Raw genomic sequence first — 22,971 nt, 5'->3', positions numbered from 1 at the left:
TAGGTGTGATCCATCATGGGGGTACCCATGTGGTACCATCCCTTGGCAAGACTGTGGGCACAATGCACACAGGAATGGGGGACAAATGGGTCTGCCAGCGAGTGTACAAATTGTACCTGCTAGCTGCATTCCTGCTGCCATTGGCCATGTGTGTGCCGGGAAGCTCTTATTTGGGGACAGCCAGAGACAAGAGGCCCTGCCCGCTTTGTCTTCACACCAGATCACCAGCATCAGCTCGCATCACCTGAGGACACCAAGTCAGTGATGGGCAACCTAGGCTAGTGAGTGGGCCGCATGAGTGGCTCTCCTTCATCTCAGTGGGCTGCCAGACTGTCAGAACCAAGACGGTCTCCCGGGACAAGCTAGTTCTGCTAATTGCGCTTGCGCACCTAGACTGGCGGGTGTGCCAACTGAACAGCAGCAGCACTTTGACTGGATGCAGAGGGAGCACCCAGCTCTCACAGTCAATGTTGTGTGCAGTCAGCACACACCTCACTCCATGTGCCCTTGCTTTCCATACCTGCCACTTCAGTAACGCTGTTGAAAAACCTAGGCAGATGGAAACCAGCGGAATCTCGCAACCCTGCATGTGTGCAACAGTTAACAAAATATCTCACGGGCCACAAGTAAAACCCCCAACGGGCTGCAGGTTGCCCACCACTGCACCACGTCAATTCCTGCTCCAACAAAAACTGCATCAGGGCCCTTCAAGGGTGGTTGTTTCTGAGAAGTGCCCTGGCAGCACTGCGCCCGAAAAGGCTAGCACGTCCGCATGCCTAATTTACATGCACAATTACCACTACTTGGTGCAAGGCATATGTTTCCCTGCTAGCAAACTGTTTGCCGCAATACCTGTTCCAACCAGCTCCGGGCTTCCTCTCCCTGCCACCTGCAATCCCTTCTTCTCAGAAGTACAGAAATGGCTCTTGCGGGTCCCTGAGATTTCCTATCTGAGCCATCTTCTAGGGTTTTCTCCAGGCTAATCTGAGGTGCCTCAAGCAAGCAATTAAGCTTCCACAGCTTCTCCTGGTGCCTATCCCGCAGCCTAACAGCTCTCACTGCCAGCAAGTTTGTCCTGGTAATGCACATACATTTTCTTTTAATTATGCCTCTGCCGGTACTGTCCTAAATAATCCTTCTCTTCACTGCTCCTTACACCATGAGGACAGTATCTGTTCCCCCTGCCAGTTAGCCAAACATCTCCAGCATGAGAGGGTGTTCCTGGACACTCCCCAAGTCACTTTTCCTCTTAACTTCTTAGCAGGAGTCATGTCCCAGGACAGAGGGTATGTCTACACTACCCCGCTAGTTCGAACTAGTGGGGTAATGTATGCATACCGCACTTGCAAATGAAGACCGGGATTTGAATTTCCCGGGCTTCATTTGCATAAGCCGGGCGCCGCCATTTTTAAATCCCGGCTAGTTCGAACCCCGTGCCTCATTCCACGAGGAGTACAGATAGTTCGGATTAGAAGCCTAATCCGAACTAGCTACTCCGTGCCACGTGTAGCCGCGCGGCACGGGGTTCGAACTAGCCGGGATTTAAAAATGGCGGCGCCCGGCTTATACAAATGAAGCCCGGGAAATTCAAATCCCGGGCTTCATTAGCAAGTGCGGTATGCCTACATTACCCCGCTAGTTCGAACTAGCGGGGTAGTGTAGACATACCCAGAGTGAATGGGCTCAGAGGAGCTTTCTAATCAGACAATAAGGCGTCAGCAAGGAGGGAAAAGCGCACACAGAACATCTCAGCATCAAGGCCGAAACAGCCAGACCCTGAACTATGTGTTCTGCTCCCAGCAGCATGAGTTGAGCCCTTCACCCTTTTTGGGACACAATTTGCCTCACTCCCCAGGACTCAGCCCCAGGAATGAGATCAGCTCCAGTGTGCCCCTTGTCTACCCCCCTGCATGCAGCTAGAAGCCTGTTTGAATATGCACAATCACATGCCCAGAAATGCAAGGGCCTTTGCAACCCCCTTCGCTCACACAGCTACACTTACTTCATACGCCAAGAGCCAATGAGCTGCACCGCTGGGCATTAGAGTGTCCAAGCACAACTGCATGCAGTCAAAATTACACGAGCAAATCGGGAGCACCCATACTCTCAACTGTATTTTACAACAGCAAATCGTTCCCAAAGGTCTGGCCCTGGAGATCACCTCCCACATTGCCCAAAGTGTGATTCTGCCCTAATGTCTTTAGCCTGAATATTTCCCTGCCCCCGTGCCATGATGAAGGGTGGCATGCATGGACTGTCTGCTGCCTGCATTTACAAAGCCCTTTGAAGCCCCTTGTGACGCAAAGGGTGATGTGCAAATAGAAACCCACAGAGTGAGGAGGACGTAGCAGGTTTTTAAAGGTAAAACCTCGCTCCTTTCCTGCCGCCGGAAAGCGACACTGTACCGATGTATTTGTATAGATCTGGGCCATCCTTAGGCAGAGGCACAACGCCAAGTGCATGCAATGATATTATAAATCACCTCTCCTTGGCAATCACTCCAGGTCTGCACGGACGCCTGCTCACACACATTCCCCTCCTGGAAATGGTTCAAACCTTCTTTATCTTAATGAGGGATGAAATCGCACAAAAACGGCTCCGTGCCACCAGGACTCGCTGAGTAAACAGTGGCTCCGCTGACCGAGAAACAAGCAGCACCATTAACCCAGCTTGTTTCCTTCTGGAGCATGCGGCAAACCACTGTTCCTATGACTGTGACAGCAAACTTTGCCTCCGCGAGTTGCCACTGGCACAGCCCTAATAGTTGGGGCAGTTGTATAGACAACACTCAGGTGATTTTATTGGCTCAGAATGGTATTAAGTGAGCCAGTAGTAAACATGCCCCCTCCCCATTTACAGCTCAGCTTCCTCCCTTGCTCCCATGGATGGAGCTGTGCTTGGGTGAATGCTGGCCAGCGGGTTTGCAAGAGCAGGGAAGGAAAGGCAAAAGCTTATGTCACCTGGGTATGGAGATGCAATGTATCTGGCTGAAAGAAGGGGCTCCTTCTAAAGGAACAGCTGGAGAGAACTGCCTAGTGGGAAGCTGTTTGGCTCTCACGTTGCAGATCCGCCATGCTGGGCCCACTCCCATAGTCCACCTGGCGCCTGCTGGTCATGCCCCCGGCGGGAGTCCCTGCCCCACACTGCCAACACATCAGTCAGCACCACAGCCGCCTTGGGGGGCGTGAAGGGCTGGAGCTGAGGGAGCCTGCCTGGTGCCATTTCCCTGCCCAACAGCCTTAGCTATAAAGGGAAAAGCAAAGCCGCTGTACAGACAGGGCCGTGCTGCAGAGCAGGCGCTACATCGAATGGGCTGCAAAGCCCTGGCATCCAGGGCTAGGGATTTAACAGGGAGGGGGGCCCTGGCTCCTGCGTTACTCTGACGAATGCCTATGCACGGACACAGGGGCTGGGCTGAGCAAGGCCCGCACTGTGCCTTGCTCTAGCACTTCCCATGCAGGGAGCTCAGAACATTTGGGGGCGGGGGGGGAGGGGTCTGCATTGAAACTGGCACAGCTGTACCGCTCCAGCACAGAGCCCAGCCATGCCCGGAGGAGGAGCTCTCCCATCAGTGCTGTTAATCCACCCCCCCGAGAGGCGGTAGTGAGGCTGGCAGAAGAATTCTTCCAGAGACCTAGTGTGGTCTACACCAGGGATCCAGTTAGCATAGCTGCATCTCTAAGGGGTTTGGGTTTTTCACACCCCCGAGACATAGCTCTGCCACTGTACATTCCCAGCGCAGGCCAGCCTGTGGGTTAGGCTAGACAGGAGTGGATTTAGCCTCATGACTCTGCCACATGGGGGTGGTGACTTAGAATCACTAGCTCTATTTTGCAGAAAAAGGGGGAAACTGAGGCACAAAGCAGGGCTGCAACATGCCCACGGTCACACAGCAAGCCAGTGGCAGACCTGGGAACAGAACCTAGATTTACTGGTTCTCCACCCACTCGCCATCTCTTCCCAACACAGAGATGGTTCCAGCAGGGAAGGAGGCCAGGCCTTGGCCCTGGGGCTAGTGGTCTCTTGCACACTCACCTTTAAAAACTTGTACAGGAGGAACGTGAACCAATTTGTCAGCATCTTCTCAGCCACAGACTCTGTCCTGTATGGAGGGCAGAGAGTAAGAGGGTCACAACAGAGAAATGGAGGCCTTTGATCTTTGCTGCAGTCTCCCCGGCCTGGGACCTTCTACCTGTTTCTCATGAGCTGTGTAGGTCATGCCCCGGATGGCAGAAAACTCAATGCAAAGGGGCAGGAGGAGGCGGTAAACGTGCTGGGGGTGGCCATGATAAAAACACTAAAGAGGACACCCTCCTCTTGGGAGTCTGCCTCAGGAGAACTCATAAGAGAGCAGCCTGCTCACTGCAGGACTCAGCCCCAGGAATCCAGCAGAAAGGAAAAGCAGAGCTGGCTCCATTCCTTGCAGTCAGGATCACCAGCAGGCAAGGCTCTTGCCCTCAGGAGACCCCTGCAGCAATGCAAATGAGCCTGTTATGCTCTGCCACACATTCCCTGCCTTCCTCCCTTCCTCCCACCGCCACGGGAGATCTCTGGTCTGTTTTCCCAAGCATCCCACTCAGGAGCCGGTCAGTTTCCTCTTCTATCCTACTGAACTGAGGAGCTTCAGGTGGGTCTCATACATTTTACCCACTCTGGCTCATCGTAATGTCTTCAATGGGAGGAGGAGATTTTAAAGACTCCCCGGCCATCTAGAACACAGTATTGGTCACCGTACTGCACACCTAGGCCATGCCGAACTTCACAGCCACAGCTGGGGTACAAGTCTGGGCCTCCCGCTCCAGAAGCTCAAGCCCTAACCACCTGAGCCAAAGGAAAATCATCATAAGCTGCTAGCCCTGCATGGCCTATGACACATGGTTGAAGAAATCTGATTTCAGCCAGTAAAGGTCAGTGGTGCTCACACACTAGCAATGAGCCACAATACCCTACACAAGCAATGTACCCTACATATGAACCAGCTGGAAACACAGGCTGTCGTCCCTGCTCTTTTGGAGCACGGAGCAAGGATCCTCAACCAGGAACAGGGTGTTTCTCCCCTGTGATCAGTTCCCTGACTGTGGAATGGAGGTGGGCTCACTGGAGAGCCATGGTCCTTATGGGGCACATGCCTGTTTCCCAGCAAGGTGAATGTGACAGAGGAGGAGTTGGGAGCTGTCAGTCAGGGCACCCGGACAGGAAGGTGCTGAGAGATACAATGATGCTTGTCAACCTCAGGGGGTGCAGCAGCTCTGTAAGAGGCCGCTTCCCTCTGGAAAACTCGGTTCATACCCTGATCACATCACATGCCACAACACTGCAGGACAGCAGGCACAGGAAGCTGTGAATTGTTTCTGACGCACATTTGGGGATCTCACAAAGCCACCAAAAATGCCAGCCCCGCTAGCCATGCCGGAGCAGCAGGGAGCTCGACCTGGAATAGCAGGGGCTGCAGGTCAGAAGTGAGGCAGAGCATCAGGTCTGTGGGAAGGGGCTAGAGGCGGAACAGCAGGGGAAGTCTGAGATGCACTGACAGAGCCGTGTGCGATGGACTGGCAGTGAGGTGATCAGCCAAACTATGGGGGCAGGGCAGGAAGGGAACAGCGGCAAATGGTGCAGGCCTGGACTGAGGTGAATGGGGCAGGATGCATGGAGGCAACTTGCACAGTGTCTGCCTGCAAGGTGCATGTCCTTGCATGTGAGAGGGCTCGCACGATCACAAGGATCACCACTGCCTTTAACGCGTTCATTTTTTTGAAAAGCCACTAGCACTTCCTTAAAAAGAAAAAACCCAGACAGTTCCCATTGAAATGCACTAGTTATGCTTTTTTGGCTGCTCCATCCATTAATCATCAGATCAGCTATTTTCGAATGCAGATGCTCACAAAAGCACAAGCAACACTAATGACCTCGAGAAGGTAACTGCTGCACCAGGGGAGCAAAGAGGAACAGCGAGAAAAGCCTTTATTTAAAAAACAAAAAAACCCCGATGCTTGGAGCCATGCAGACTCGGAACTGAGTCCTGATGACACAAAGAAAGCAGCACGCCGGGAGGATAGAAGGGAACAATTAACGATCACAGATTGTTTGGAGCAGATCACCATGCCTAGTGTTAATTTCACGTGATTGGCTTTTGATCAGTCCTGCCCCCCACCTCAGCCTGCATTGCTGGGGGAGAGGCGCATGTGAGAAGGAAAAGGTATCATGAATAAGAGGGAACCACAGATGAAAACGAACATGGGCGGTGGGTGCTAGAGGCAAGGGAAGGCATTGCCTTCTCAAACTGCCAGGCCCACACTCCGCCCCCTGCTTCAGCCAGGATCCTGGGTTGCCCCCCAGGCTTCAGCCACACTGAGGCTAGAGATGCTGGAGTAGTGAGCCCTTCCTGTGCTCCGGGGCCAAGGAGGCTGGGAGCATGTGCCCCATGCTCCAGGGCCGGGAAGGCTCATGCAGGGGGCTTGGAGACCTGCCTCTGCAGTGGGAGGTGGCTTGCGGGAGTGCAGGGGAGCTGCAGACCTGCCTTTGCAGTGGGGGAGCTTGGCTCCGGTAGGGAGTGGAGCCTCGAGTGGAAGAGGCGGAGTGCTGGGATGGTTGCCTCCTCCCCCAGCCCTAGGACAATGAGAAATTTACCAGACATCCCTCTGGACTGTACTAGAGTCGCAGAATAGACCATCCCGGTAATTTCACGGCAGCTTCTGCCACCTCCCTCAGGAGACTGTTCCACAGTCCTGGCTGGTTGCAAACAGACATTTGTGTTTATCTGGGCATGGCCAGGTGTCACAGCCATGGGGGGATTATACTCCAGTGAAATAACGAAACACCAGATCTCCCCAGTCTGGTTAATCATGTTACTGTTGATGTTAAAACAGAGCCAGCCTTGGCTCCACCAGCTGCAAAGGATGGAGCAGGAATAGCCCAGAATTCAGCTCTTGAGCGTGTGTCTGCAGGCACGGGCAGCTGGTGGAAATTGGCTCATTCTGTAAGTATAACCACACCACAACGACATGAGAGTAACAGGAAAGGGATCAAGCTAGGACAAGCCATCACCAATGCACCTCAGTCCTGCCCTGCAGTCCTCCTTGCTACTGAGCCCCGAACCCCATGCTGCAATCTGCCAGGACCCCTTGCTCCAGCCCTATTCTACTTGTGGGCCCTCACAGCTCCTCCAATGCACTTGAAGAAATCCAGCACATGCTGCGTTAAGTGTGCCGTGCAGCTCACGTCCACTGGAAACAAAAACTCCTCCTGCACCTGTGCAAGCTGAGACAGGCGTAGTGAGGGCTGGGCCCTGCCTTCCTTGCTGGCCTTGCACCGCTGCCACGGCTCCTGAAACCAGGGCTCATTCACTCGCCTTTTATTTATATTTCATTGATTTGCTTGTTTCTGAAGCTTTACTTGGCTGCGGCTCTGTGATGCTCCAAGTGACCCTCAGTCTGATCTTCTGGCTTAAATATTTCAGTGAACCCAGTTGTCGTGTGCCAAGCAGAGAGTGTCTGGAAGAGGGGAGGGGCAGGGCGGGGCGAGCAGTATGCTGGGGAGGAGGAGAATGGTGAGGTTGTGCAGAGAAAGGAAACCCGTAGGGTCACGTCCCCAGGGCCTTACTGAAACCAAGTCCTCACCAGGTCAAGGGCCAAAACTTGGTCCATATACCCTTCCCAGGCACCTTCCACATGCGTTATTCAGGGCAGGCATTAAGAATACAGCGCTCCTGGGAGGTAGGGGTCACCCCATTTTACAGATGGGAAAACCGTGGCACGGGGAGAGGAAGGAATCACCCAAAGAGAAACAAACAGACAGGTGGTGGCTAGTGAAAGCCCCTTTGGGTCCTTCCCATCCTGGTACTTCTGATGAAAAATTCCACTCTTTGGAAATCAATCTCCGTGCCCAAACGGGCAGCAAGCCCCGAAATAACATCCAAGCAAAGGCCAGCAGACCTTGGAAACCCTGAGCACATACACACACCTCCCCCTCGACTTGGCTGGCAGGCTGCAGGTGAAGAATCACTGTCCAGCTCCCCTGATCTGTTCTGGCAGCATGTTCATACCATGGCCTCTGCCTCTGCCTCCCCAGCTCAAAGGCTCACACCTAGTCCAGGAAGAAGGTTCCATGGCTGTTCTTCAATCCACACATCCCTTCTGGAGTGCTCAGGAGCTGCAGTGCTGGGGAAAGGTGAACTCAAGGAAGGAAGGAGGCGCGTGGCCCTGGGACAGTGTCATTTATTAACTGATTTTGTTCTGCACTTTGTGTATCTTTCAATATTCGTTGGTCCGTGATAGGAGAGCTCAGAGCTCTCCTTAAATATTGATGGGGCAGAGCTGGAAGCCTGCCACCTGCTCACACTCCCTTTCTGCTCCCGGCCTGCCCCCTGCCAGACAACCCGCTTGTGAAAATCTACTTGACTTTTGCTTGAGATCCCCTATGGCCTGGTCATATGGCCTAGCCCTATGGTGACAAGAGGTCTGCTGCAGACGGGAAGCCTCAGGCTGTTGTAGGAGACACACTGGAGTGTTCCAGTCAGGTGGGAGCTGCACGTATAATTGGCGGCCGCCAACCAGGGAGTCAGCTACGAAGGCCACGGAGGGAAAGGAAAATACGGCTGAGAGACTCACAAGTGTGGAAGTGCTGATCTGATAGCCTAGGGAAAGGTCAGGTTGTCAGGAGTGGTGCCAGCACATGCTCCAAGTGCCAAAATGCCATCAGGAATGGCAGGGCACTGGGATGTCGGTGAGACGCTGCCGGAGGCTGGAACGCTCGTGGGAACGGCTGGGGCACTAGGATGTTCTCCAGGACACTGGAATGCCGGTGAGAATGGCAGGACACCAGAGAGCGCACTGAAATGCCAGCAGGACGCAGCTGGGAGCATTGCTGCAGAGGTAGCAGCAGCCTGTGCTGGCTCACCCCAGCTCTCCAACTCCACGGAGCGTCCTCAAAGATGCGGAGTTCCAGACGTCTGAGCAGCTGTTAGCCATGGATCAATTTGCCTTTAGTGTACGATGCCAGCACCTGCCCCACTCATCCAACAGCTACGCATACGGGTGAAGCTAAAAGCCCCAGAGTTAGCAGTGAGGAAGCCATGGCTGTGCTTTCCCTCTCTCGTGCTAGCCGGGCACAGGAAGCCTCCTGGAGACAGAGGGCTCAAGCTCTGGCAGAGGAGGAAGCTCCATTTCTCACTCAAAAGTGGCTCTCCCTGCACTTCCAAAAAGCAGCAGCAATAACAGGCTTCCAGTTGGGAACTGCCCAGCTCAGCCACCTCAGCTCACGGAGAGTCAGCACCGAAACTCCAACCGGCACAAGGAGGTCACAGCTCCAGCCTCCAGGCTGGGAATACACCAATAGGAGGGAAAGGCAGATAGGAAAGCACACACATCGCAGCAGGCTCGCAGCTGCACCTGGGGCAGCCAGACAGCTCGCACAGCCATAGACAGGTGAAAAACTGGGTTGGGTGGAAACCAACAAGTTACAGGTCCAAGGCATTGGTCCTGCCAGTGGCTCCTGCCCCTGCAGCCTGCCACCCAATGCACACGTGGCAGGGGCCCTGTACCACGACCAATACAACACAGCAGCCGTCCAATGTCAGATCTGGCGGGACTCTTGGCTAACCTCAACCCTAGGACCCCACAGATGTTAGACAGGTGACCAATTTGAAAGACTGCAAAGGCAGGATGGGAGGATGGCTTGGGGTATATGTCTGGCCCTCCCGCTAAACCTCAAAGCAGCCAGAGACAGGTTGGGGTGAGGAGGAAATCCACAGGCAAAGGTTGTGAATTACTGCAGAGAAAAACATGGTCAAGAGAGGAGGATACTGAAAGCCCCACTTGCAAGGAACAGCCTGGTACCCTGAGAACGTTCCATCTCCAGCACCGAAGGGTTCAATGTGCAAAAAGCAATGGCTCCCAAATAGCTCCTAAATCCCTGGCTTAAAACCAAACCCACAGTGTTCTCTAAGCCGCCAACTACCCGCAACTCAGGGAGCCTTTCCCCAGGTCCCACACCCATCTCTGGCAGGGAACTCCTGAGTGAATGTCTCACACAGCCAAGGAAATGCTTCACCCTCATATCCACTGCAAGCTGCCACCACAGCCACCAGCCCTGCTGATCACCTCACAAAAGGGGCACAGTGCACTTCCAGCACACGCACAGGCATACACAGGGATGGGGGGCAGCAGTGGGGCAGCGATTCGCAAGCCAACCTGCTGTGCTCTCCGGAGTTTGGCCACAAGGAACCACAGACCCACATGGCCAGAGCGACGGACAGAACATCTCTGCTTTCCCACGGCAGATGCTCTGACGCGCCACCGTGGCCAATGGCATCAGAACTGATGCTTCCCCGTCACTGAGATGGGGAGGTGCGGGAATCATCCCCGGAGGCACAGACCCAGCGGGACTTTCATGGAGCTTTGCACATCAGCAATGAGACTGTGGGGCACTTTTTGTACCAGTAGCACAGGGCTGGAGGCTGCGTCAGTGTCAGTGCGAAATGTGGTTTAGACAGACACTCACCTCCGCAAGAGCAGCTTGGGGTGGTTCTTACTCTCCAGGTTCTTCTCAATCAGGTCGGAGAGAAGCTGCTTCAGCACACCCGTGGCATACTCCATCTCCCCCTGCAGCGCTGTCATGATCAGGGAAGCCACGTTGCCCCGGTCCCGCATGGAGAAGCTGCGCTGTGCCTCCAAGGTGCGGATGAAGGTCAGCAGGAAATGCTTCTTGTTCAAAAGCTGTCCAAAGAGGGTCAAGGACTTCTCCACATTCGCCTGCACCTGAGGGGACAAAATAACCACTGAATCAGAGGTGGGGGCAGATATGAGAGAGAAGGAAGGGAAACTACGTGTTAGTGTCCTGGACTTAGTCTGCTTCCCATGCTGTGCTTCAGAGAGCTCAGACCAGCACGTGACCTCCTGTGCACTACCAGGCACACTGCACGCCAGCAGGGAATCCAGGACCATGGGAATTGTCAGACCAGGTACCCCCTCCTCCCCACAGTGAACAGTTCTGGAATAACTGGCCTGTGGGGTCTTCCAAACCCCAGTGGTAAGTGGTTGGCACACACCAGAAAGCATGAAGGTTATAGTCCTTCTACACAAAATACAAATGTATTTAATATAAGGGAGGGTTCTATCAACAGGTATGTCGCATCTTTTCCTTACTCCTGCTCAGCCTTTGTCCTCAAATATACCTTGTGGCAGTGAATTCCACAGATTAATTACACACTGTGTCAAAAAAGATTTCCTCCTGTCACTTTCCAATTGGCTGTCTTACCAGTTCACCGACTGTTATGCTGCCCTACCTAAGCACTACAGTAACACAAAGAATACATAATGGTAAGAGGGGCCTGATTTCCCTTCTCTGAGCCATTGAATCCTCTCTTACTATCTCATGTCTAAACTCAGCCTTTCTAATCTCTTCCTACCGGGAAGTCTCCCTCTAACTCTATTCATCAGCCATCTTCTGCTTTTATATCTGCTAGTGGGGAACTCAGAATGGCTTTGCTGCATGTCATCCCCTTTCTATTATTTGGGCACAGTTTTCCTCTTGTAATGCCACAGGGCTACCTGGCTGGGTATGGCACATACTGCTCATGTGCGGGTGACAGTGCCAATGGGCTCAGGGCAGGGACTTACAATCTGGGAGCATGCTGTACAACGGGAGCGGGGAACCTTCTTTGAGTCGGGGGCCACTCACCCTCAGAAATATCAGTCGGGGGCCACACACACGTGAAAAGCAAAAAAACCCCAAACCAAACCACCCCTCAGCAATGTGGCCCCTGACTGAGAAGGAGAAAGACAGTCCCCACTTTCCCCTTTTACATCAGAGTGGGGGAGCAGCCTGGTAGGGGGAAGGAGGGGGAGGCTAAGCCTCAGGGGTTGGATCCAGGGGGCCAGATGCCTGTGATTACCCACCCCTGCTGCACAGCCTTCCTGGCACAGCAGAGAGCTCCCTTAGATTAAATTACCACCCTTGTCCCCTCAGTATGAAAAGCCAGAGGCACCATCCCTCTAACCGGACACCCCCTCACCACTGGGTGCTGCCAGGCTCCAAATGGAGCACACCCAGTCATCTGCGGCTAGCAGGAGGGTTTCAGTGGGGGCAGGGCCTAACGGTGGGTGGGGCTGGCAAGAGTGAAAAGAAAAGGGTTAAAAAACAGGGGGGTAGCTAGCAGATCCTCCCCCAACTGTTGCTCAAGGTACAAAGAGCAGAAATGCTATTGGATGACACCAGGTACCCCATATGTCCTTGTAGAGGCTGCTGTCTTCCACCACTGGGAACCTGTGCTCTGCACTGGTAACAGGCCACAGGCCACAGGCCACCACTTTGCCCAGAGCGGAGGGACGTTGTTTGAGGACACTGCCTGAGTGGAGAAGAGACGCTCTGCAGAGAGATGCCTTCAGAGCAGTCGCGGTGGCTAGCCCAGAATAGCACCCCCACAGACTCATTCTTCCTCTCCAGCATGCAGCCCTACTGAGAGGAATCACACCTTCCTCCAACAGAGACTTGGGCAGACTGGTGCTTTTTTACACTTTGGCAATGTGTATCTGTCGGGCTAACAGCGTCATGCACACGCACAGGGTGTGTCTAGACTACAGGGTTTTTTCGACAAAAGTAGACTTTTGTCGACAAAACTATACCTGCGTCTACACTGCCTCTTGAGTTTTATCGACATAACGTTGACAGAACTCAGCAGTTTTGTTTACGGCGGTAAACCTCATTCTACGAGGAATAACGTCTTTTGTTGACAGAGTTCTGTCGCTAGAAGGTGTTATTGCATCTACACTGTCCTTTGCGTCTACACTCTCGTGTCAACAAAGCGGCTTGCCTTGTCGACAGAACTGGATGTGGTCTAGATGCTCTTTGTCGACAGAAGCTTTGTCAACAGTATCTGTTGACAAAACTTCTGTCGACAAAAGCCTGCAGTCCAGACGTACCCACAGAGAGTAACTTCCAATTTCATCCAATGGGAAGCATAATTCACGCTGTACCCAACAAAGACACCGGACCAGCCCATTGGATGTTCCATAAGCATAAGAAACAATCTCACCATTTTCTTCCTTTCCAAAAGAAAGGACTGCCAAAACGTTGAGCCTACTAAATGTTATAGGTGTCCAAACTTTTCTGGCTGGGTCTCAGCACAAGAAGCCCAAAATACTTCACCTATCCTGTACATTTATGTTACGTTTCAGACCTGCTCGGCTCTGTACTGCAGTCATGTCTGTGTCCGGGGCAAGAAACCCGGGCAGAGAAAGAAGGGGGAGCTGATGGATGGAGGGGTTTCTACCTCCACCTCACTAGTACTAGTTGTGGGGTCAACAGCAACTGGCAGCTGTTAGTAGAGATGGATGAAATTTTTCACACTCAAAGTGTTCCCACTGGGAAACAGCATGGTTTCATCAAAGTAAAATATTTTCTGTGGGAAAATGTCAATGTTAATGAATATTTTCCCCATTTTTCTATCGGGAGAATCAAAATGAAAATGTCGTTTCAAGTCAGCGTTTGGAACAAAGCCACATTTTTCATTTCAAAATGTCAGCTCGAAATGAAAAATGGGGCTTCGACACCTCCCATTATTTTGCTGAGATTGAAACTTTTTGGCATTTTTCATTCTGTGAAATTTCTCGATGTTTCAACTTAATGTTTCACAGCAGAAACTAATTCCAAATTCTGAACATTCCCCCCAAGACAAACCTCCCCTTTCCCTGGCCTCCAGCAGATAGCTTTTGGATAGTACGTGGGACCATGAGTTTGTGGGTCACAGCCTATTCCAACGCGCCACGTGTCCACCTCACACCAGCTGCACTCACTGCCTCTTGCCAGCACTCTCAGCAGACGGGACAAACCATGCCCAGGTGACGGAGAAAGAACTTGCTCCTACAAGGGGTCCTGGCAGGACAGAGGTGAGGCAGGCTGGTGAGGAATCTTACCCCCGTGTGGTATCTGCCTTGCAGACAGACAGACTCCGTGCATCTCTCTACTTCGCTAGTAACTGAGCACCTCCCAATCCCCCCTCAGAATCCCTGTAAGGTGGGCAGTGCTATTATTCTCCTCTTCCCTCTGGGGAACCGAGGCCTGGAGAGAAAAGAGCATGTCTATACAAGCACTTACTGTACACCAAGCTGGGTGTAAAGCTCTAGCATGTCACGCCAATAACAGTGCGCTGAGTACTGAGTTCCCTAGTGTGCACTGAAACAGTGCTGCCCACATGTCCATCATCATGTGGAACGAATGTGACAGAGCAGGGACACTGACCTTGCCTCTCCCCGGTTCTAGGCTAGCCCTCCAGCACTTTCTGCCTCTGCTAAAGTCTGAGGGCGAAGCCACTGAAAGGAAGGGTGAGAAGGGGGGGGGCGTTCTTTGGGCAGAGGGCAAGCATGAGGCACCACTGCCTTCCACGGTCAACTCTGCACCAGGCTGCCTGCCACGTGCCTGCCGCACTGACTGATTTCAGCTGGGCTCAGGCGATGATGGCAGCGCAATTTCAAAATAAACTTCGTCTTCCGCTTGGCAGGGAGATATGGGGATCAGATGGCACGATCCTATCGCAGCCGTGTTCCCAGCTAGTGGAGCAGCCAATGCTTGATAAGCTGGGAAATTGGTCCTGTCCTACCCCAGTGATCTTATCCGGGTGTCGTGCAGGGGAGAGAAGAGCACGGCAGCGGAGAGCGCAAAGCATCTGTCACACACGGCATCACTGAGTGCACCCTCGCTGAAACCCTGCCTCCCCGCTTTGCTGCGGCTTTGTGTCTAACTCACTGATCATTAGCAGAAGTAAATGAACAATAAAGCATTAAATATTTAATCAGGCTTTAAATTCACACAAAGAAATGGGAAAAAAACCCAAACCCACACAAACCCAAAGCAAAAGGGAGCTGTTAATGACGGCTGTAAGACTTGGCTTTGGATTAGTGTGTATAAGAGCTCCTTCCCCGTCACTTGTAATAGCTAGTGTTACACTCATTCTGATTAAGGGGACAAATAAAAGCAAACCTGATTAAATTATATGAAGCTTACACAAGTGTATTTGCTTTATTTAATCTGCTTTTTTTTCTCCCTTGCAACTTTTAACACTTTGTTTCCCAGCCAAGCTCACATGCTCCCGTTTGCATTTAGAGCACAGTATATTTAAAAATCACAGAAACTGGCGTAGGAAAAGATCAACATCCTTTCTTCTCCAGGGCTTTGTCATGTCTCAGGGTACGTCTACACTGCCTGCCTTTTTCAACAGAGGCTTTGTCGACAGATACTGGCGACAAAACCGCTCTCAAAAAAGAGTGTCTAGACTACAACCAGTTCTGTTGAAAAAGCAAGCCGCTTTTTCAAAAGGGAGTGTAGACGCTCTCTTTTGAAAAAGCACAGTGTGGATGCAACAGCACCTTTTTTTCGACACAACTCTGTTGAAACAAGGCGTTATTCCTCATAAAACGAGGTTTACTGCCGTCGATAAAACTACTGCGTTCTGTCGACTTACTGTCGACAGAACGTGGCGGCAGTGTAGACGCAGGTATAGTTTTGTCGACAAAAGTCCACTTTTGTCGACAAAACCCTGTAGTCTAGACACACCTTACATGTCAATGAGGTTTCCACCTCTTCTCTTTAAAAATAATTCCACTGTCTAGCATGTCTCCTTGTTGGGAAAGGTTCCCCAATATTCTGTCTAAATTTTCATTGACTCAGTTTCATCCTTTCTCTCCTATAAGTAAGTTCTGTCACCTAGCCATTGAACTCGGCCCTGTAACTTCTGTTCCCCCACGCTAACTGAGGAAGCAATAGCAGACAGCGAGTTCACCACAAACCAACTGCCAAAAACAAAGCCAAGATGGGCCAGAACACACCCTAAGAATTCTAGGTGGGTGGAGGAGGTGGATTCAAATCATTGCGTCTGAATTTGCCCTCACGGTTTGGATCCAAACCCAGAAGGGGCCTGTTTTCTGCTTCCAACTGAGCTGTGAGAACATTTTAAGATGGGGAAAAAAAGTCTCCCAACTGCAGCTGACCTTAATTTCAAATGTATGGAGCCAAAACCTCAGGGGGATTTGGAACTGTCTGATCCAAACCCCAATCTAAACCTAAATCCAGATCCAGACACAAACCTCACCTCATAGGCCCAGCGCTAGTTTGGAAGCACTAGCTCTGCCCAGGGAACTAAGTTCCCTGGAGATAACTAAACAGACACAGGAAATAATTAAACAGGAAAGCGGGAAGCTGGCAGATAGTGCTGACTGTCGAACAGAAATATCAGCTACATTCTCACTGGCTTGGCTCTGCAGCACCACGGCTGAGCAATGGGACTTCAAACACCTCCCCTCCTCACCCTTCAGGGGCTGAGCCTGAAACAAAGCCAGCAAAAGAAGGGGGCCTAGAACTGGGCCATCAAGCTGAGCAGGGAGGAGTGCCACTAGGTAGGGCAATTTTCAGATGCATCTTATAACCTCCCTAAAAATCCAGAGGCTTTTATCTGGCAGTGCCTCTATGTCATGCCCCATTATGGGTCTCAGACAGTACACTACCTACATCAGCCAGAGAGCATCATCAGGCTAACTCTGGGGCTCTGACCACAGGTTCTAGGGAAGAAAATCCATCTTCTCCGAATCGCCCCAGCTCCTCCTGCCCTGCTCCCTCCCTGCATCCTCCTCCCCATGCCCCTTGCTCACACACAGGGGGAAGGGCAGCGCTGACTATGCAGGGAAGCCAGACAAAGGTATTTTTATTTAACATGAGTTGACAAATACGCCTCCTCTGCAAGAGGCAGAGCTCAGGATTCCCACCGTGTGCCCCTGAGTTATTCAGCCAGCTTTCGAGTGGCTCCCAGAGCTGCCTACACCACCGGAAGACCCTTGCAGGAAAGGGCAGGAAGCTTCTGCCCTGCCCTTTAGCCCACACCCAGCACACAGGAGTTCTCCATGGCCAGGAGAGAGGGGCAGAATGCTACGTGCCAGCCCCGTTTGTCTCAGAGGAGGCTGTCTCCCAGCACAGCTCCTGGTATGCAGAGCAAGAGGTGAGCTCTTGGAATGAAGCCTAGCTCCCGGCTTGCCTGTGAGCAAGAAGAGCCAGCGCACGGCGACACCCCTTCGCCTCGCGAGAGCCGCTTTCGTAGAACACATAGTATCCGCTCATCTCCAGCTTCCTCCTGCCCCCTTCCCCACAGCCACGCTACACAGGAGAACCACATGACAACTGCCCCACATACACGCTTTTATCCACCCTCTGGCCTCTATACTTGGAGTCAGGATCTGTCCAACACCGTGGTTAACGCAGAACTCAGCAGGGAGGGGCAGTGGGGACTGGGCTGCTCAAGACTGGTTAACCAAAAATAATACCACAGTACTGGAAAGCGTGACTCCCTCAAAAGCACAGCTCTAAGACTTGGCTGGGGCTTGCTGCAGAGAGGGAGGCAGACCTCCCCCTCCGAAGGTCATCCAGCTCTGTAGGTACTTAAGATACCCATCAGCATAGCCTCCGAGTGCCCACCTCACCACGCCCAGCTGTCCTAAATCCATGCTGCAGGTCCCTATTCCTTAACCTATCCCGCCTGTGAGGGGGGACTCACTCTCCTCCCTCACGTGACCATCATTTCACTGTGTCTGCGTTGGGAGAACACGACTCCTGTGTCAAATCCAGGGGGAGAGAAGGGGACGGTGGAATGGGCAGGGAGAGCTTTCGAATGGACAACCAGTGGAGGAAGCAACTGGGATGGGAGACAGTATGAAGCTGCAGCCCCCTCACGGCTCTGAGTAGCAGGTTTATTTGCCAAAGAATTAGCCCCTCCTCAGCAAAGGGTCAAGCTGCATAAAGCCCTTCTTACAGTGGAAGACGAGAGGGTCAGGGTCCCTCCGTCCTCTCCATTTTGTGCTGTGGAGCACAGTTTTCCCATCCCGTTGGGATGTTTGTGGAGTGACACTTTTGTGCTGAGCGGTAACAGCAGAGGGCCCCACGGCCAGGCCAGGCCTGTCTGAGTCTCCTGCAAGCCTGGGGGAAGGTAGATTCATGAACACTGGGACTCTGGTGGAAGCCAGGACAAGTGCGCCCCCTCCACCCAGTTGGGGTTAGGGACTAAAGGAGAGCTAGAACTAACCCCCACCCCTCTGAGAGAGCCAGATCACAGTAGCAGTGGCCTTGGCTTACAATGAAAGCAAGTGCATTTGCAGCTGTAAGGGGATGATTCCCTGTAATTAATAACTCTGCATCCTGCACCAAGGCCGATTACTTCTCCTAAACATGTTCTGAAGTCTATGTCAACATTAATTACTGTGCCCGGTCAGCAGCGAGGGGAAGCTAAGGTCACCCCGCACCACTCCAATCAAGAGCAACCTCGGCACTGAGGAAAACCAGAAGCCAATCTGTGTGCACTTGCATGCACTAAATTAAGCAGACATTGTGACACTGGGAGGGAAGGGGGTGCCGTTTTGGGGAGCAGGAGGAGAGGGGACAAGATGTTATTGTGCAGGGAGGAGCCACGGAGCTGGGTAGGTGGATGGTGTTGGACAAGTCTCCTGGAAATGAACGGTCAGCCGTGCAACAAACACACACAACTGAATAAATCAAGTGCAGTAGAAAACGACAGCGGCAATGATATTAATACAAATATTGATATTAATGTCAGTAAGGGCTGTAGCCATGCAGTGGCCTCCTTGCATTCACATTGACCAGCATGTGCAAGATGCATCATGGACAGACACACGGGTATCCAGGACCACGTGCGCAGGGCTGGGGAGAAGGGTCAGTGTAATGCAACCACCCTGTCTGAGATGAGGAAGTGAAGCCCCTGCAGACACACAGAGAGCCGCCTTGATTGTGCAGATGGTCTCCAGAGGCTCCATGTCCCAGTTCAAGAGAAGGGCCAGATGCAGTGCAGATGGGGTGTGGACCCAGGCTTTTGTCCAACGTAGGCCTCGCGGAGCGAAGCGCAGTCAGTGCAGCCGCAGAGGAACAAAGCTGGGAGCAGAAGGGGGCAGTGCAGGTCTCTGGCAGAGAAGAGCAACCCTCTCCCCATGTGTGACTGAAAACTCAACACCCGCATAGGGGAAGCGAGTGGCAAACACACGGCACAGGAGTGCCAGCGCTAGGGGTCCCCCTCCTGTGAGGGATAAGCCGGGGACAGCAGCAATGCAGGCTGGTGGTTGGGGAGCTGGGGTCCCCCAGAAGGACGGGTACAGGCTGAGCCCATGTTTCAGTGCCTGGGAGCAGCCTGCTGGTGAAACATCTGATCGCTTTATGGCTGCAGTTACCTTCCCTCTGCCAGGCAGCACGATGCCAGCCGCACAAGGGTCAAGGTCTCCGAATCACTGTAGCAGAGATGAGCCGGCCCTAGGCGACAGCCCCAGCCCCACTCCCGGAGGCCAGCAGTGGATGCTTTGGCCAATCCCCTGTGCCAAGCCAGGGGACTTCCACCATTCCCCAGCCCTGCAGATGTAGCAATCAGGAAAACACTCCTGTGCATTTCAGATTTGCCATCGCCCCGTTACTCCTGCAACGGCCCATCAGCTTCTCTGCTTCCTTGGAGTTTGGCCCTTCAAGAGACTCTAGACCCTCCCCCCACTACCACTGCTCAGCTTCCCTACACAGACTTAATTCTCCCAACTTTTCCCCTCTCCACTGCTCTTCTCCACATTTCCTACAATCTACCAACATCTTTCTGGTACCACGGTCCCCAGAGCAGCCCGGACTTCCCCAGGCATTGCCTCCCTGACGAGCCTCCCTGACTGGCTCACACTGGTCATAGCTCCAACAGAAGCTCGTACCAGACACTTCTGCTAGGTGCACTCTCATGGTCAGGGCTCGACAAATCCGTGTATCTACTCGCCCGTTCACCGGCGGCACGCGCATGCGCAGTGCGGGTCTGGTGCATGCACAGTGCGGGGCTGGCGAGTGGATTTTGCCATGGTTTGTCGAGCCCTGCTCATGGTCAGAGGTGGAGTAACTAGAGCCCTGCAAATCCGTGGACATCTGCTTTAATATCCACGAGTATCTGTATCTGCAGATGTTGGTGCGGAGATTTGCTGCTCATTTTTGCGGATACCGATACAGAGGACGCATCGTGCAGGACTCTAGGAATAACCTCCCTATCGAGGAAATTCCTTTCTAACTCTTGTCACTTAGCACTATGCTCCACCTGTCCTATCTAACATAGCTGTGGATCTTCTCGTTATCCGTACAAATGTCCGGTGCTGCTTTGAACCCTGTCAATTCTTGGTCTCAGGGACATTTGTGCCAATGAGCCCTGCAGGTTAATGATGTACTGTGTTAAAAAATACTCAGCCCAAGATTGCATCGGGCTCCTCTGCTGCCGTGCTGCATGCAGTCCTGAAAGCTAAGCTCTCATCCCTGGTTAAGGAGCCACTGGGCATTGTCACAGAGTAAACTCCAGGGTCACCAGCTTTCCCATGGGAGTCCAAGAGGAATGTTTCAGAACACTGTACATGAAATCTGCTCAGTCGCTCTTGGCAGGAATAACGTGCTGTTACTAAATCCAGATCCCCAGAGCTTACACAGGAAACTGCATGGACAGGTTGCCATGAAGGATGCTCCTCTGTGGTCTGTAAAGAATATGGATTTTTGCCAGGATTGAGTCTGCCCACTGCAACATGTGGCAATCCCTTTGGACAGGTGACCAGAGTCACTCCTGGGTCAATAATCTCCCGCCATCCATTGGTGAGTCCAGAGCGGTGACATCCCATCATTCACTGAAGTGTACAAGACTTCCTCACCACAAACAAGGGAAGAAGCTGCAGTATATATATATACACACACACATTGAACCCTGCAGCAGATGGGCATGAAGCACAGAACCCAGAGGTAGGTGTCCCCAGTGTGAAGCATCAGAGAGAGAGAGACAGACACACATGCACACATTACCACACCTCCATCTCCTTCAGCACAGGATGGTCTTCTATCCCGGGGAAAAGGACCCTCATGGCATAGGTGCGATAGTCCAGGAAGGGGATGCCAGCCCCATCCAGGTCGTTTGTCAGCTCGTGGATGTCCGTCTGCAGTTCAGCAAAGGCTGGGATGAAAAGAGCAGACTTGTGTTAGGGGACCTTGGAGCTGCAGCACGTCAGTAAGATGGGTCGTGGGCCCTAGAGCTACCAAACTGGTGCCAGCAAAATACAAGAGCCTCACAAATCTAGAGTAGTGGGGCTGCCCTGTCCCTAGCACCGGTAATCCAAAGAGCTCAAGGCAATTTGCAGACACCAATGAGCTCAGCCTTACAATGCCCTGTCAAGCACATGAGTACCATTAACCCCATTTTACGTGGTGAAGCAGAAGCAAAAAGAAGGGACATAACTTACCCAGGGTCACAGCACATCAGTGGCAGAGCCGAGAATAGAACCCAGGAATCCTGAAACCTCAGCCTCCCAATTCTAGCCCCCTTTCTATATGCACATACATAAGAAACCTGTAGGCGGCAGAGATTCTGGGCGAGACAGTGGTTTAAACCACAAGAATGTTCTCATTTCATTTTGACCTAAATAATGACAGAGAGAAAAGCCCAACACAAACCCAGCATTGTGGGGTAAGAACAGGCACAGCCCAAGATTGCGGTGTCCTGCGCCTTTAATGGCACCCACGGGGGAAGGTGCTTTTGGGGGGGGGGGGGGAATCTCTAACACTGTATAAGGGAAAGAGAAAAAAGCACAGAGAAATCAAATTAACAGCACTTTAAAGAGAGCTGGAAGCTAGGCAGAGGGTTGCAGGCTTGTCAGCCTGATGAGAAAAAACAAACCGTCAGCTTGAAAGGCTCCCTATCTTATCTGTAACTAGAGGGACTAGAAAAGAGAAAAGGCAGGGAAGAGATTGCGCCTTTTAATTAAAAGCAGATCCTTTTATCTGCCAGCTGTGGAAGAGACCAGATCCCTTCCACCCTCCCCTCTCTCTGTCACCATTGCCATCTACATGGATTTTTAGGGGTTTTTTTCTTTCCTTTTCTTTTTTATTATCTCGTTTTAGGTGCCCGCTTCTCCCCCAGCCTCTGGGCTGGCTGCAGTTGGCAGGGTCACGGCCCCAGGCACTGGCTTGCGGCGATAATGGGCAATTAGGTTTTATCGGTAGGATCATAAGAGGCATTCTGTCCAATTTCGCAGAATCCCTCTGTCACATAATGAGAGACTCACCGCCCTTTCCAGGCAGGTTTCCTTACCCTCTTTTGTCCTCTTTTAGACTTAAAAAAAATAAAACCCTTAACTGAAAAAATAAACCTTACTAAAAATAAAGTGGACTTCACCCCACCCCCAACAAAGTCACTTTGCTGCTCGGATCTGAGGCCCCAGGAGCAGCGTAGGGAAGGGGAAGGTCCCTGTAGCTCAGGCTCCCAGCACTGGGACGGGAGGGCAGAGTCGCCTTGCTGTTCTGTGTGCAGTGCCGTAGAGCGTCATCGGTGAGCACAAGGCTTTGCAAGCAGACATGGTGCTTGCAGAGCTGGAGATGGGGATATGAACGAGAAAGGAGCAAGCAGGAAAAAATGTCCAGCAAAGACTCTTGTGCCGTAAAAGCAGGATGGTGCATTGCAAGGTACTGTGCTGTCACTGTGATGTGACCATGCAGCAGCCTTGGGTCATATGGGGAGGGGGGGCTCCTTGTCCCATGTGAGGTTCCACTGTAACACAACCAGACGCTGTAAACGGGTGCCTCAAGAGCTAGGACAAGCCTGGCACTCAGGACAGGGACCAGCTGCCTGCAAATGCACACTCAGGGGAATGAAGAGGCAGCCAGAGAGAGGCCCCAACAATGTTCTAAGGGAGTCTCTGCAGGGATGTGCCTGCCTGCTGCCATGTGGACACCAGTACCCTGAACATCTGGCCTGGGGTTTTGGCCGAGAGATGGTGCCTGTCCATGATGCTGCTACCTGCTTCCAAACAGTACAGTGTGACCAGAGACCTTTAGAGCAAACACAAGAGGGGAGGAAATGACCCCGGGGGGACAGAGCTGGTGAGGCAGGAGAAGGGGCTGCCGAGTGGGGACAGGCTGTGACTGGGAAGGCGCGTGGAGAGA

The 22,971-nt window shown here is 52.5% G+C and overlaps 1 protein-coding gene across 6 annotated transcripts in view; it reads right to left on the bottom strand.

Annotated features, from left to right (window-relative positions):
• The window catches only part of PLXNA1 (plexin A1), a 356,659-nt gene that overhangs the window by 37,207 nt on the left and 296,481 nt on the right, over positions 1–22,971 (bottom strand). For all 6 annotated transcript variants that reach the window (XM_075938783.2, XM_075938786.2, XM_075938785.2 and 3 more), the window contains 3 exons: positions 20,844–20,986; positions 10,498–10,754; positions 4,036–4,102 (listed from right to left, as the gene is read on the bottom strand). In XM_075938783.2, the coding sequence (XP_075794898.1) occupies positions 4,036–4,102; positions 10,498–10,754; positions 20,844–20,986 (467 nt within the window). The remainder of the gene's footprint in view (positions 1–4,035; positions 4,103–10,497; positions 10,755–20,843; positions 20,987–22,971) is intronic.

This window comes from Pelodiscus sinensis, chromosome 11 (assembly GCF_052426305.1).
Source record: "Pelodiscus sinensis isolate ZL-2025 chromosome 11, ASM5242630v1, whole genome shotgun sequence".
NCBI classification, from domain to species: Eukaryota; Metazoa; Chordata; order Testudines; family Trionychidae; genus Pelodiscus; species Pelodiscus sinensis.
Note: the sequence above shows the minus strand (reverse complement) of the source record. Positions and strands in the feature narration are given on the sequence as shown.